The 12,506-nt window shown below is 47.9% G+C and overlaps 1 protein-coding gene across 1 annotated transcript in view; it reads left to right on the forward strand.

Annotated features, from left to right (window-relative positions):
• The window catches only part of LOC125427984, a 47,555-nt gene that overhangs the window by 21,448 nt on the left and 13,601 nt on the right, over nt 1–12,506 (forward strand). Inside the window, exons 12-16 of the mRNA XM_048487551.1 lie at nt 256–467; nt 4,542–4,659; nt 5,611–5,816; nt 7,368–7,485; nt 8,457–8,626. Coding sequence (XP_048343508.1) covers nt 256–467; nt 4,542–4,659; nt 5,611–5,816; nt 7,368–7,485; nt 8,457–8,626 — 824 coding nt within the window. The remainder of the gene's footprint in view (nt 1–255; nt 468–4,541; nt 4,660–5,610; nt 5,817–7,367; nt 7,486–8,456; nt 8,627–12,506) is intronic.

Below are 12,506 nucleotides of genomic sequence, written 5' to 3' on the forward strand. Positions count from 1 at the left end.
GATGAAATTAAGATCTTGAAGTAAAGATGAACCCTTCCTGAAGAGGATCATGGCTTGGCATGTTGTAGTAACAGACAAGGCTAGACTGGAGTGCCCCCTTTTGAAACAGAGCTTAGGAGGGAAGGAGAAGTTCCTCTCTACTCCAGAAAGGAAATGGGCCCATCCTTGTTGGCTGAGTGAGTGGGAGACTTTGAGAAATGGCCTTTTGGTGTGCAAGAGAACATGCCCTATCTGATAGTTACCTTTATCACGCAGGTACCAGCATCCCTCTCCAGCTGTTTAATGTCTCTGTTGGGACCTTCCTGCCAGATGTGGAGTTGGTCAGTGTGAAAGTGGATATTTTGGGCCCCTGGTTACTACCAGAGGCTGAAAAGCAGGGCTGTAAGGTAGTTGGAAATCAGTATCCCAATAGCAGCATGGACTTTGTGCTACAGATCCCTTTTGGCACACCTGGAGTCAAGAAGCAGGTGAGTCTTGCCTCTAGTTTATACTTAGAAGATACACGAGGTGCATGGAAATGTAATGATTGTGGTTAGCTTGAATGCTGTGGGGTGGTATAGCTGTTTTGAATAGTTCCTGATGTCTAAGTTGGCTGGCTTGGAAGCTTCACTCTTTAAGGCTTTAAACCACAGGTGTCAAACTCGCAGCCCTCCAGATGGTATGGACTACAGTTCCCATCATTCCCTGCCAGCATCATGCTGACAGGGGATGATGGGGACTGTAGTCCATAACATCTGGATGGCCGCAAGTTTGACACCAATGCTTTAAACCAAATGCCACTTGGGATATCTGATCCTTTTTAGCAGCCACTTCGGGCTCTGTGACCTACATACCTCTGTGTTTCAGTGCATGTAGACACCCAGGATGACTTAAATGTGCCTGGAGTGACTTAAATGGGCAAGTCTATTTAAGTGCACTCCCATTTGGGGAGATAGGAAAGGAGGTTAGCATTGCTTAGAGCTCAACCTGAGTTGTGTTTGGCAAGGTCTTGGTAGGAGACGACGATAGATGTCTGTTAATGTCTGTCTGTCCATCGCCCCTCCCCAAAGGGCTCTGGGCGGTGCACAACAAAACAACAAACAATAAAAACACTCAAAATACAGACTAAATTAAATATTAACTATAAAATAAAACCCTTTAAAATACAGCGTACGGTACAGAATTATCGGCGTCCATTAAAATCCACCATAAAACCCTCCCAAAGAGGGGGAACAGTGGGTCCCAAGATGGTAGGGAGCCAAGATGTAAAAGAGGATAAAGCAGAAAGAAGGAGAGGGCACCAATCAGCAGCTGGCCCCTCCAAAAGCCCGGTAGAACAACTCAGTCTTACAGGCCCTGCGGAACTCACCAAGATCACGCAGGGCCCAGACAGATGGAGGAAGAGTGTTCCACCAGGCAGGGGCCAGGGGCATAAAGGCCCTGGCCCGAGTGGAGGCCAGCCGCATCATCAAGGGGCTGGGGACCACCAACAAATTGGCCGTGAAGGGACATATGGGGCAAGGCAGTCCCGAAGGTTCTAAACTCTTTCTTTCACCTTCCTCCTCCTCTTCGGGCTTACAAGGAGTGATGCATGAGCAGAGATTCATATTGGGTGCTGTGTGGTTTCCGGGCTGTATGGTCGCAGGAATTTAGCAGTACTCCTGATGCTGGGCCAGGTCTGTGGCTGGTAGTTCAGAGGCCTGATGTTGGGGAAAGCAAGTGAGAGTATATATCTGAGTGTTCAGGGTGGGTGGAGAAAGCATGTTCAGTGCAGTAAACAGTCACAGTCGAGGCAATACCAGGTCAATAATGACTATATTGTGGGGACGACTGAGATAAGAAGCAACAGCTGGGAGGTATCATATCTGAAGACTGATTAACACTGGAGATAAGCAGTGTCATTTTTGGGAGCATTGCGAATAGCACTATGGTCATCCTGTGCTTGTGTGGAGTGACTGGTTAGATTGCATCGTTCTTGTACTTCCAGTTAACATTGGCAGCCGTTCTCTGTTCGAGTTTTCGATAGTTTCCTTCCCAGCAAACCATGTTTACGGATTTTCAATTGCTTCTTCGTAAAGCCCGACGCAGCGTTGGCCAGAAGGTCCAGACTGTTCGTTTTTTTCAATATTTCATGTCCAGAGTTGAAGATACTTAAAGTTATTGCTGATGTTTCTGACAGCCGAAGCTGTTGCAGTTTCGCGGTTTGATATGCACTGTGCGCAAGCAAGCAGGGAATTCTTTATAGATTAAAATTAGCGATGTAGAGCGCGTATAGATCGGCGAAGGATCTTCTGGTGATATCCTCGTTGAACGCGATTGTTCGGTTCTTGTGGTTCAGATAGGTTGCGCTTCTTTCCATCGCATAGGAAAACCGATGAAGAAGCACAACCTACAAAACAATCTACAGACCCACTCAAGAAAAATTCAACAGATGCTAATGCTCAGCAAAAGGAGCAAGAGGGATCCTTTAGCTACTGCAGGAGTCTCATCGCATACCGCCATGCAGCTGTGGACAAGTCTACATAGGAATGACACCAAACGCGCTACATTTATCAATGCATCAAAGAACACCTAAAGGCACTGCAAACCATTTCTAGCTAGAAAAATCAGCAATAGCAGGAACACATGATAAAACCAACCTGGACATAGAATATTATTTGAAAAAAACAGAAATTCTGGACCACTCTTGGAAAGCCATCACGCCGTTTGACCATACACAGAAGAAGCAATTGAACCATAAGCACATGGATTTTAACAGGAAGGAGGAAACTATGAAAAATGAATTGCAGAACTTTTGGCTGCCAGTAAGTTGAAAAAATACTTAGAGTCAAGACATTTATGTCTTAACCAGGGCCCACACAAAACACAGGATGCATCTCATAGACAAAAAAAAGGAAACAAAGCGCCAGATACTTCTATTCAGATGCTCCCACCAGTTCAGACCTTTGCATATTCCAGTGTTACTTCCATGCTATAGCGCCAGTCTTCATTGTTACTCATAACTTCTATTCAGACGCCCCTTCTAACGATTGACCTGGTTGCCTCTTTGTTACCACAGACAAGGTTTCTCCACCCAACCCTGGACACTCCAACAGAGATATATACTCCACTTGCTTTCCCAACACGACTCAGATCCTTCTGAAGATGCCAGCCACAGATGCAGGCTAAACGCCAGGAGAGAATGCTTAGAACATCGCCATACAGCCGTGGAAACCACACAGCACCCAAGTGAATTCCCGCCGGAAAGCCTTCGGACAATACAGAGATTCATGCTGTTTCTGGCTAGGAGCAGTGCATGGCTAACCTTTTGAGGACCGAAAGTGCCCAAACTCGCAACTCAAAACTCACTTATTTATCGCAGCGCCAATATCGGCAATTCTAACCCGGGCCACTGAGGTCTTTACAGATTCTGGTGGGCTTTCGGGCTGGCCGGTCTGGTGGATCTTACTCCTAACGCTCTCACCTGCATCTGTGTTCGGGTATCTTCTAGAGGTGTATCACAGGGAAGTCTGTTACACACTCAGATACACTCTGGTGACTTCCCTCTGTGATACACCCTCTGAAGATGCCAGACACACGATGCAGGTGGAACGTTAGGAGGGGATCCACCAGACCACAGCCACAGTTGGTGCCCGAAAACCCACCAGAGTAACCCTCATTCTTCTAAAGCAGGGGTGTCCAGCCTCTTGCGCCCCAAATGTTCTATGCTCGCTTCCGCTTCTCCTTCGGGCCCGAGGGAGAAGGTGCAAGACCTTCTTCCCCTTGGGCAGAATTCTTCTGTTCAGCACCGCCTCGCTCCCCCGAATGGGAGAGGTCTCAGGCGCCCCGAGCAGTGCCGGTGTTGCCAGCAGCCTTCCCTCTGCCCGGGAGAAGGTGCAAGCACCTTCTCCCTTGGGCAGAGGGGGTCTCAAGCTTCATCAGCTGCCACTCGACTCGCGACCGGGCGAGTTAAAGCGTCCTAAAGCAAGTTGCTGCCGTTTATCCCCGGGCCATCCGCCCAAGGGGAGAAGTGGCCGCCTCCTCCCTTTGGGCAGAGGAGGAATGGCTGGAGGCTTTAACCTGCACGGGGAGGGAGACTCGGCACCTCGCTGCCCGTGAGAGGCCTCTGCATGCCACGTGGCACGGTGCCATAGGTTCGCCATCACGGGGCTAGAGGAAACAAACCACCTTGCCCAAGTTCATATGTTGCAAGGACTTTACTTTTTAAAAAACTTTTTTTTAACTTATTAAAAAATGTCCCCTGTACCCTGGTGTGTAAAAAGACTCAAAACCCAATCTGAACAATTTATGTCCCAACCAACTGCAGGCAGCCCGCTGGAAGTAGGATTGTGTGGGTTTTTGGCTTACGGCTTGCTTGCTTCTTCAAAGGAAAAAAAGCAGGAGTGTTTAAGCGGTCAAAATTGACAAATAAACCCACCCAGCTAATGTCAGATAAGCAGCAACTCGTGCCAACTCGGGATTCTGGAGCGCTCTCTGTTGAGAACTGTTAATCTTTCCGTGGGGGTCAACGGGGAACTGAAATGTCATGCTGGATAACCAAAACCCACTGTTTCTCCTTTCAGTATGTGTCAGGCACTACCAGAAATTACACCTTGAATGTCACATTTGGATTCAGTGTGAGCCCCCACGCAGACACCTTTGAAGTCCCAGTCGCTCTTGTTGTCCTAGTCGAGGATGCAGGTGAGTTTGGATAGGAACGGTGCTCGGTTTGATGTATCCACAATGGACAGTATGTTCAGTGGTGGGATCCAAAAATTTTAGTAACAGGTTCCCATGGTGGTGTGGGATTCAAACAGTGGGTAGAAGCCAGTGGGGCTAGTGTGGACATGACAGGGGGGGGTGTAGCCGGGCATTCCGGGGGTGGGGCATTAATAATTTCTCTGTTACTGTAAAAAACTCTTACTGTAAAAAAAAAAGTTCCTAATTTCCAGCTGGTATCTTTTTGTCCATTATTTCAACTCATCATAGCAAGTCCTATCGTCTACTGCCAACAGAAACAACTACTTCTCCTCTAATTGACTGCCTGTCAAATACTTAATACTTTCAAATACTTAATTTTGTTTCTAGAAACAAAAGAAGGCTACTTTCCTAAACAAGGAACTTTTACTCATATTTCTAAACATGTTTTAAAACAGCCCAACAGGAGTAATCTATCCCGCTTTCTTAACCGGGTTCCTCCAGATTAGAGTCCACATGCTCTTCACCACTACACCACGCTAATTAAATGAGAGAACAGAAGCAGAAGAAGAAGAGTTTGGATTTATATCCCCCCTTTCTCTCCTGTGAGGAAACTCAAAGGGGCTGACAATCTCCTTGCCCTTCCCCCCTCACAACAAACACCCTGTGAGGTGGGTGGGGCTGAGAGAACCTCGAGTAGCTGTGACTACTTCTCCAAGGTCACCCAGCTGGTACATGTGGAGTGCACAGGCTAATCTGAATTCCTCAGGTAAGCCTTCATTAGCTCAGGGCGGCAGAGCTGGGAATCAAACCCGGTTCCTCCAGATTAGATACACGAGCTCTTAACCTTCTACGCCACTGCAGAGGGAAGAATGAAAGGATATAAACAGTGGTACCCAAATGTTGTCCAGGCAGTGTTCCCATTTTTTTGAGATGCTGCCTCCTATTCTCTAGTGTTACCTCAGGCTACCGGCTCATGTGATGATGAAGCCCTCTACTTGGTGGTGAGACGTGGCAACGTGGGTCAGGACTGGCTGCCCTTCTTGGGGGACACTCTCTTGAGTCAGGAGATGGCTCAACAGCTTGGATACAGCATCCATGACAATGGAACCCACCTCGCCCTGAAAGTACCTCGGCATGCAGCCCACGTGGCTTGTGAGGTAAGAGGAGTCTCAAATGTCAAAGAGTTGGTTGCAATAACTAGTGGAAGATGCTACGAGGAACTCTGTAGGGAAGGGAAGGTTAATTCTCTCCCCACTCAGTCGTCTTGACATCGCATGACTGCTCCCTGAATAATGTAGACATTTGGCCAGCTTTTGGTTAGCAATAACCAAGAGCTGGTATTGGAGCTGGCATTTGGTATTGGATGTGCATCTCAAAAATTGCAAATCCCTCTAAATCCCATTGTTTGTGGGTATATTTGCAAGCAAAAGAGAAAGGCAAGCAATGGTCAAATCTACTAGTTTTCAGCCTTGAAAGCATACAAGAACATGCCCTTTACAGTTTACTAGGTGTTGCAATTGTGAGAACTGGAAACGGCAACTCAGCTCCTCACAGCTACTACGAGCTATCCACGTTTAACTTGGATACTTGGGCCTGAGCCCTAACTGCCATCAGGGCCATTCCTTCGACATGCAATCTATGCCATCCACACTCCATTGATCATGCTTTGGAAGTAGAATGTTGGCCTTTCGTACTAGAAGTCCCCCGGTTCAATTGCAGCTAAACGTCTCCGGTTGCAGGTGATATAAAAGTCCAGTCACAGTAGATGGGATAGAGCAGATAGTTTAACCTTTCGGTAGACCGAAAAGTCTAAATTGCAAACCTTTCAAAACCCACTTATTTATCGCAAAGTGCCAACACGGCAATTTAACTTGAATACTGTTTCAGTTTAGAAAAGTGGTTGGTTCGGTATAGGCGCGGCGCTACTCCAGGAGTAAGCTTGGTGGTAGTCGGTGGCTTTGCTTTGAAGCAACTGTGCAACTCTTCCAACCGTGAATCACGCAATTTAGGAGGGGCTTGACTCCAGAAGCAAGCCCCATTGCCAGCAAACCAAGTTTCTACTCCCAGGTAAAGGATCGCGACTTTAGTTCTTTTGCATGAAAACTTCACAGTGCTTTAACAGCACTCCTAACAGGGCTACTCTACACTGCTTCCTGCAAACTGGGTCTTGTGGGTTTAACGTTAGTAATCAAGCTCTCCAGCAGCCCAGGCCAGCTCTAGTGTGGGGTGGGGGCAACTCTATTTGCACGTGCCCACAGAGAGGGCTCGGAGTGCCACCTCTGCCACCCGTGCCATAGGTTCGCCACCACTGGGATAGAGAATGGTAGACTGATAGATTTGGTAGAAGTCAGCTTCATGTGATAAATATTTCTGAGCCCATACGGAGAAGATGCCACAAATGTACAGAGGTCAACTTGGGTGCTTTGCCTCAAGGGGAGACTGTTCTCCATACCAAAATTAGTGGGGTTCTCCAATTTGAATGGCCCTAAAGTGCCACGTTCTTGGGAAGCTTTGGATTCTGCCAGTGACTAGGGAAAGGTGCTTAATATTTCTGCTTGGCTTTTGACCGCTTCTGAACAAAACTGAATATTGCCTAGCAATCTCCAGCCTGGGCCAAGGGGTCACTGTCAGCCATGGTTTGGGTAACATGACATACCTTTCATCCTTGGAGAATGCATGTCAATTTACCTGGTCCCCTCTGCCTCTAGGAAGTAAACTCTTCTGGGATTGTGGTGAACTTCCAGTTGCTGCTGAAGGACTCCGTCACTCAAGCAGAGATGATGGACTTTTCAGTTGCCTGCAGCTTCTCTCCTAAACATCTCATTGGTAAATGCGTCTCCTCCTTTTCCAATTAACAAAAGGCACTTTGTTCTAATCGTACCAAGAAGTAGTAGAGCAATATCCCCTCAACTTCAGATGGAGGAACCCACTAACCTGGATAGCTTTAAAAGGGGCTTGGACAGATTTATGGAGGAGAAGTCGATTTATGGCTACCAATCTTGATCCTCTTTGATTTGAGATTGCAAATGCCTTTAGCAGACCAGGGTGCTGCCTCGGGGAGCAACACAGCCACAGAAGGCCATTGCTTTCTACACATCTCCTTGCATCGTGAGCCACCCCAATGGCACCTCAAGGGCCATCACTGGCGCAGTAGCAGAGAGCTGGACTAGATGGACTCTGGTCTGATCCAGCTGGCATGTTCTTATGTTCTTATTCAATGAAGTTTGTGTTCTTATTTTATGCCCTCTTACGGGTGGAGGATATCTACCAATCATTCTTCTCAGACATCCTTGGTAGTACATTCTGCCCAGAGCAAACCACCAATGATCTCATAAGAGTTTTCAGCATCCTTGCCAAATTCCCAGTTCTCAAGCCTGTACGGTTGTAATGTTTAAGAGCGGCTTATTCTAATCTGGAGAACTGGGTTTGTTCCGTTAACTCCTACGCATGAAGTCTGCTGGGTGACCTTGGGCTGGTCGCAGTTCTCTCAGAACTCTCTCAGCCCCACCTTCCTCACAAGAGGTGAGTTGTGGGGAGGGGATGGGAAGGAGGTTTTAAGGTGCTTTGAGACTCCTTAAAAGGGGCGAAAAGTGGGGGGGTCTCAAGACCAATTCTTCTTCTTTGAGAGAAGCAATGGTAGGTTTGTATCCAAAATGGAAACAAGGTCTCAAATCAATACACCGATGCTGCTAACATGGCTTCGTTCCAGACTGTTGTTGACAGCCCTATAGAGGAAGTGGTCTCCTGTGGTCATGGGTCACTTTATCCAGGAGTACAGCAGTAGGTATCTCTTGCAGACTGTTTCCCTAATGGCACAATGGTGGTCTCTGCCTTGAAGCTGGTCGGTATCCCGGACATGAAGCCCTCCAATCTGGTGCTGAGAGACAGACGCTGTGGGCCAGCTGTGGTGACAGAGGAAGGAGCTACGTTCATCTTTAACGTGAGCACATGTGGAACGACCCGCGAGGTAAGAACATCCTAAATATCCTGCTGGAGGTGATAAAGACTTCTTCACTTTGGTACTTTGGCCCAAGGGTATTTGAGTTAATACCACAAGGGCCTGGACTGACAGCATTATTATGCTGAGTTGACAGGTGTCCAGAGAGCTGGTCTTCTGCCTCATGCTGTCTAACAGCTGTCGGGGCTTCTTGAGATTGTCCATCGTTTTAAGGCAGGGTGGCACAAACATATTGAAGTCTCCAGTTCTGACTTGTTAACTGAGCTACCGCTCTTTCTTGCCAAGCTTCCGATTAAGCTGGTAGTCAGCTGGCTGCATAGTGGGCTAGTGAGAAACTGGAATCCAGAAAAAAAGGTAGGTGGATGTTGGCTGGGAGGGGCTGGCATTTCAGGGCAGTGGTTCCAGCACTTCCAGATGTTATGGGACTGTTGGCTTCCATCAGGCCCCTGCCAGCATGGCCAATTGGTCATGCTGGCAGGGACTGATGGGAGTTGTAGTCCATACCATCTGGAGTGCAAAAGGTTCGCCACCACGGCTGTATGGAATTATACCTGCCAGGGCTTGGATGGGATAACCTTTGTCAGTACTAGTGGGCTCTGGAAAAAATTTGAGAGTACTTCCACAGTTTTGCAATGGGAGAGACAGCCCCGGCTGTTGTCTTCAGTCTGTTGCAGGGACGAGGGTATCGTGATTTTATGGGGGTTCTGGGGGCCACACCCCTCACCCTCGGCCTCTAGTGGGCATGACCACGCCTCCCAAGCCCCTCGCCTCCCCAGCCCTAGCACTTCTCTTATAAAGCAGCTCTCCAAGGCCAGCTGGGTGATCCCTTGGGCTGGGGCCTCGCAGCTTTGGGAGTTCTCAGCCTCCCACCCCACTTCACAGGGTGTTTCAGTGAGTGAGGGGAAGGTGCAAGGACGATTGTAAAGCTCCCTTTGAGTCTCCAACAGGAGAGAAAGGGGGGGATATAAAAATCCAAACTCTTCTTCTTCTTCTTCTAAACTGAGGGACTTGATTCTCCTCATGCAATCCATGCCAAAGGGGTAAGTGGGATTTAAAAGGAAAATCTAGGGAAATTTGGGGTGCCTGCTGTCAGGGGTACAATTGTTAATTTAGGAGGCTAATTCAAACTTCTTCAGGGTATCTTTTAGAGATGATCTCCTGATGATACCTCCCAGGTTTATGAAGTTAGTTCCAGGATGTCCAGGTTATGTAGTGACCCTCGAAAGCGTGTAGCCCCCCATCTCCTATTAGCTCCCCATTGGAAACAATGGAGAATGGGGCACCCCTTGAGAGTCCATACCTTTGGGACCCCCCCCTAAACCAAACCTCACCAAACCTGGGTAGTATCATCAGGAGAGTCCCCCAAACAATCCCAGAAAGTTTGGTGGTGCTAGCCTAAACAATGCACCCCTTGCCGGCCAGAAACCAAAAAAACACTAAAATGCTTTTAAAACCCACAAAAGGGGTGGAGCTTCGGACATGAATGGGGGGGTTGAACCCGAGGGAAACCCCCCCCCACCTACGTCCTTGGTCTGTTGCCTTCTATTGGTGTCTGCTTTGTGTACTGTCTCCATACTTCGGCTGACTACTGCAGTGCTTGATTTGAAGACACCTTGAAGCTGTAGGCAGCCATGTTGGTCCAATGTAAAATCCAAAATCAAGAGTTGGTTCTGACCAGGGCAAGTCTTAACCAAAAGGCAAGCTGCCATTTTCAGTATATGATACTCATCGTGGAGCAGCTACTTTGTACCTACTTTGTACCCATGCCCACTTTAAGGTGTTGATTAAGGGCAGGCATGGCTTGGGACCTACTTGTCAGAAAAGGGATACCATTATATCCACCTACTCCAGTGAGGATTACATCTTTCACTGCCTCTGCCAGCATGGCCAATTGGCCATGCTGGCAGGGGCTGATGGGAATTGTAGTCCTTAACATCTGGAGTGCCAAAGGTTCGCCACCACTGGACTATATGATCACTATGCGTGCTCAACTGTTTCCCACCTAGTAGAGCATGGATCACCGCAGTCTTTTACAAAGATGGATATGGAGCAGAGTTGTTAGGTCTGGGTTGGGTTGGGAAACCCCTGGAGATTTTGGAGGTGGAGCCTGGGAAGGGTGGGGTTTGGAAGGGGAGGGACCTCAGCAGGATATGATGCTATTGAGTCCACCTCCCAAAGCTGCCATTTGCTCCAGGTGAACTGATTTCCATTGCCTGGAGGTCAGTTGCAATAACAGATCTCCAGGGGCTATCTGGAGATTGGCCACCTTACTCTGGAATGGGCTACTTGTGTGTGGAAGAGTCCAGGCCACTCTATTATCCAGCTCCTACTCCCCCCGGTAAAGAATGGTTCTGCTTTGCTAAAGTCATCATTTGGTAAATCAGGTTCACTATGGTCTCCTCCAGATGCTCATTATGGACTACAATTCCCCTCAGCCCCTGCCAGCATGGCCAAGTGGTAGGGCTCATGGGAATTGCAGTCTATGAACATCTGGAGGGCCATAGTTTGAAGATCCCTGTTTTAAACTAACCAGATGGCTGAGTTATATTTTTGTCTATTCAAGGTTCATGGCATGGCTTGGAGGAGTGTGGGATTGGAGGTTATGCTGGGGTTTTAGAGTAGGATTACTGAATTCCTTGGGATGCAATGCAATTGTGTCTAAACCTCTCAGAGTAAAGAGAGCACAGCAGAGTAGTAGTACAGTGGATTCTGGAAATCTCAGCTGCTTTGGGGTAGGTGCAGGGAGCTGCCTAAGGTGAATGCTATCCCAGTCTTTCCAGCATCCTCAGAGGCTTGTTTAAATAGAGGCAGCCGATCTGCTCCTGGTGTCCTTGCATGACACATATAATTCTGTCCTTTGGCATTTGTGGCAGTCTCTCCTGGAAGCAACTCTGCCACGGTACAAGAACATAAGAAAGAGCCTGCTGGATCAGACCAGAGTCCATCTAGTCCAGCACTCTGTTACTCGCAGTGGCCCACCAGGTGCCTTTGGGAGCTCACACGCAGGAGGTGAAAGCAATGGCCTGCTGCTGCTGCTGCTGCTGCTCCCGAACACCTGGTCTGCTAAGGCATTTGCAATCTCAGATCAAGGAGGATTGAGATTGGTAGCCATAAATCAACTTCTCCTCCAGAAATCTGTCCAAGCCCCTTTTACAGCTATCCCGGTTAGTGGCCATCCCCACCTCCTGTGGCAGCATATTCCAAACACCAATCACGCGTTGCTTGAATAAGCTTCTTTATTAGTCCTAATCCCCCCCGCCCCGGGGATTTTCAATGGATGCCCCCTGGTTCTAGTATTGTGAGAGAGAAAAAATTCTCTGTCAACATTTTCTACTCCATGCATAATTTTACAGACTTCAATCATATCACCCCTCAGACACTGTGTTACTAGAAGAACTGGGCTTGAGTCTTTCAACCCTCAATGAGAAGGAGGTAAATTTTAACCCAATATGATAAAATGCAGGCGACTACTAAGTTTCCTGGGCTATCTGGACACCAGGAGGCCTGTTCATAGGGCACAAGTTCCCAAACTTTTTGAGCCTGTGGGCACATTTGGCATTCTGACATGGCGTAGTGCGCACAGCAACAAAGTGGCTACAGCAGAAGGAGGAGACAGTTACATAATGATTGCCACTGCTTAACTTTGATAAGAGTGGTCTTCCTTGTGCTATGGTGACAACTGCTGCCAAAGCAATGTTTTGAAAAATCTGCACAGCCAATCAAATATCTAGTAGTCACAGGTATCCACATTGGGGACCCCTGAAATAGAGGGTTATCTGGAGAGATTCAAGTATTACTTCTTGTAGCTTAGGCCATGAATGGCTTTATGGGAGACGGAAATATAAAACTGCTACATAACTGATGGTAATTCATTATATCGCTCATTTTG

This window comes from Sphaerodactylus townsendi, linkage group LG03 (assembly GCF_021028975.2).
Source record: "Sphaerodactylus townsendi isolate TG3544 linkage group LG03, MPM_Stown_v2.3, whole genome shotgun sequence".
Taxonomy (NCBI): Eukaryota; Metazoa; Chordata; class Lepidosauria; order Squamata; family Sphaerodactylidae; genus Sphaerodactylus; species Sphaerodactylus townsendi.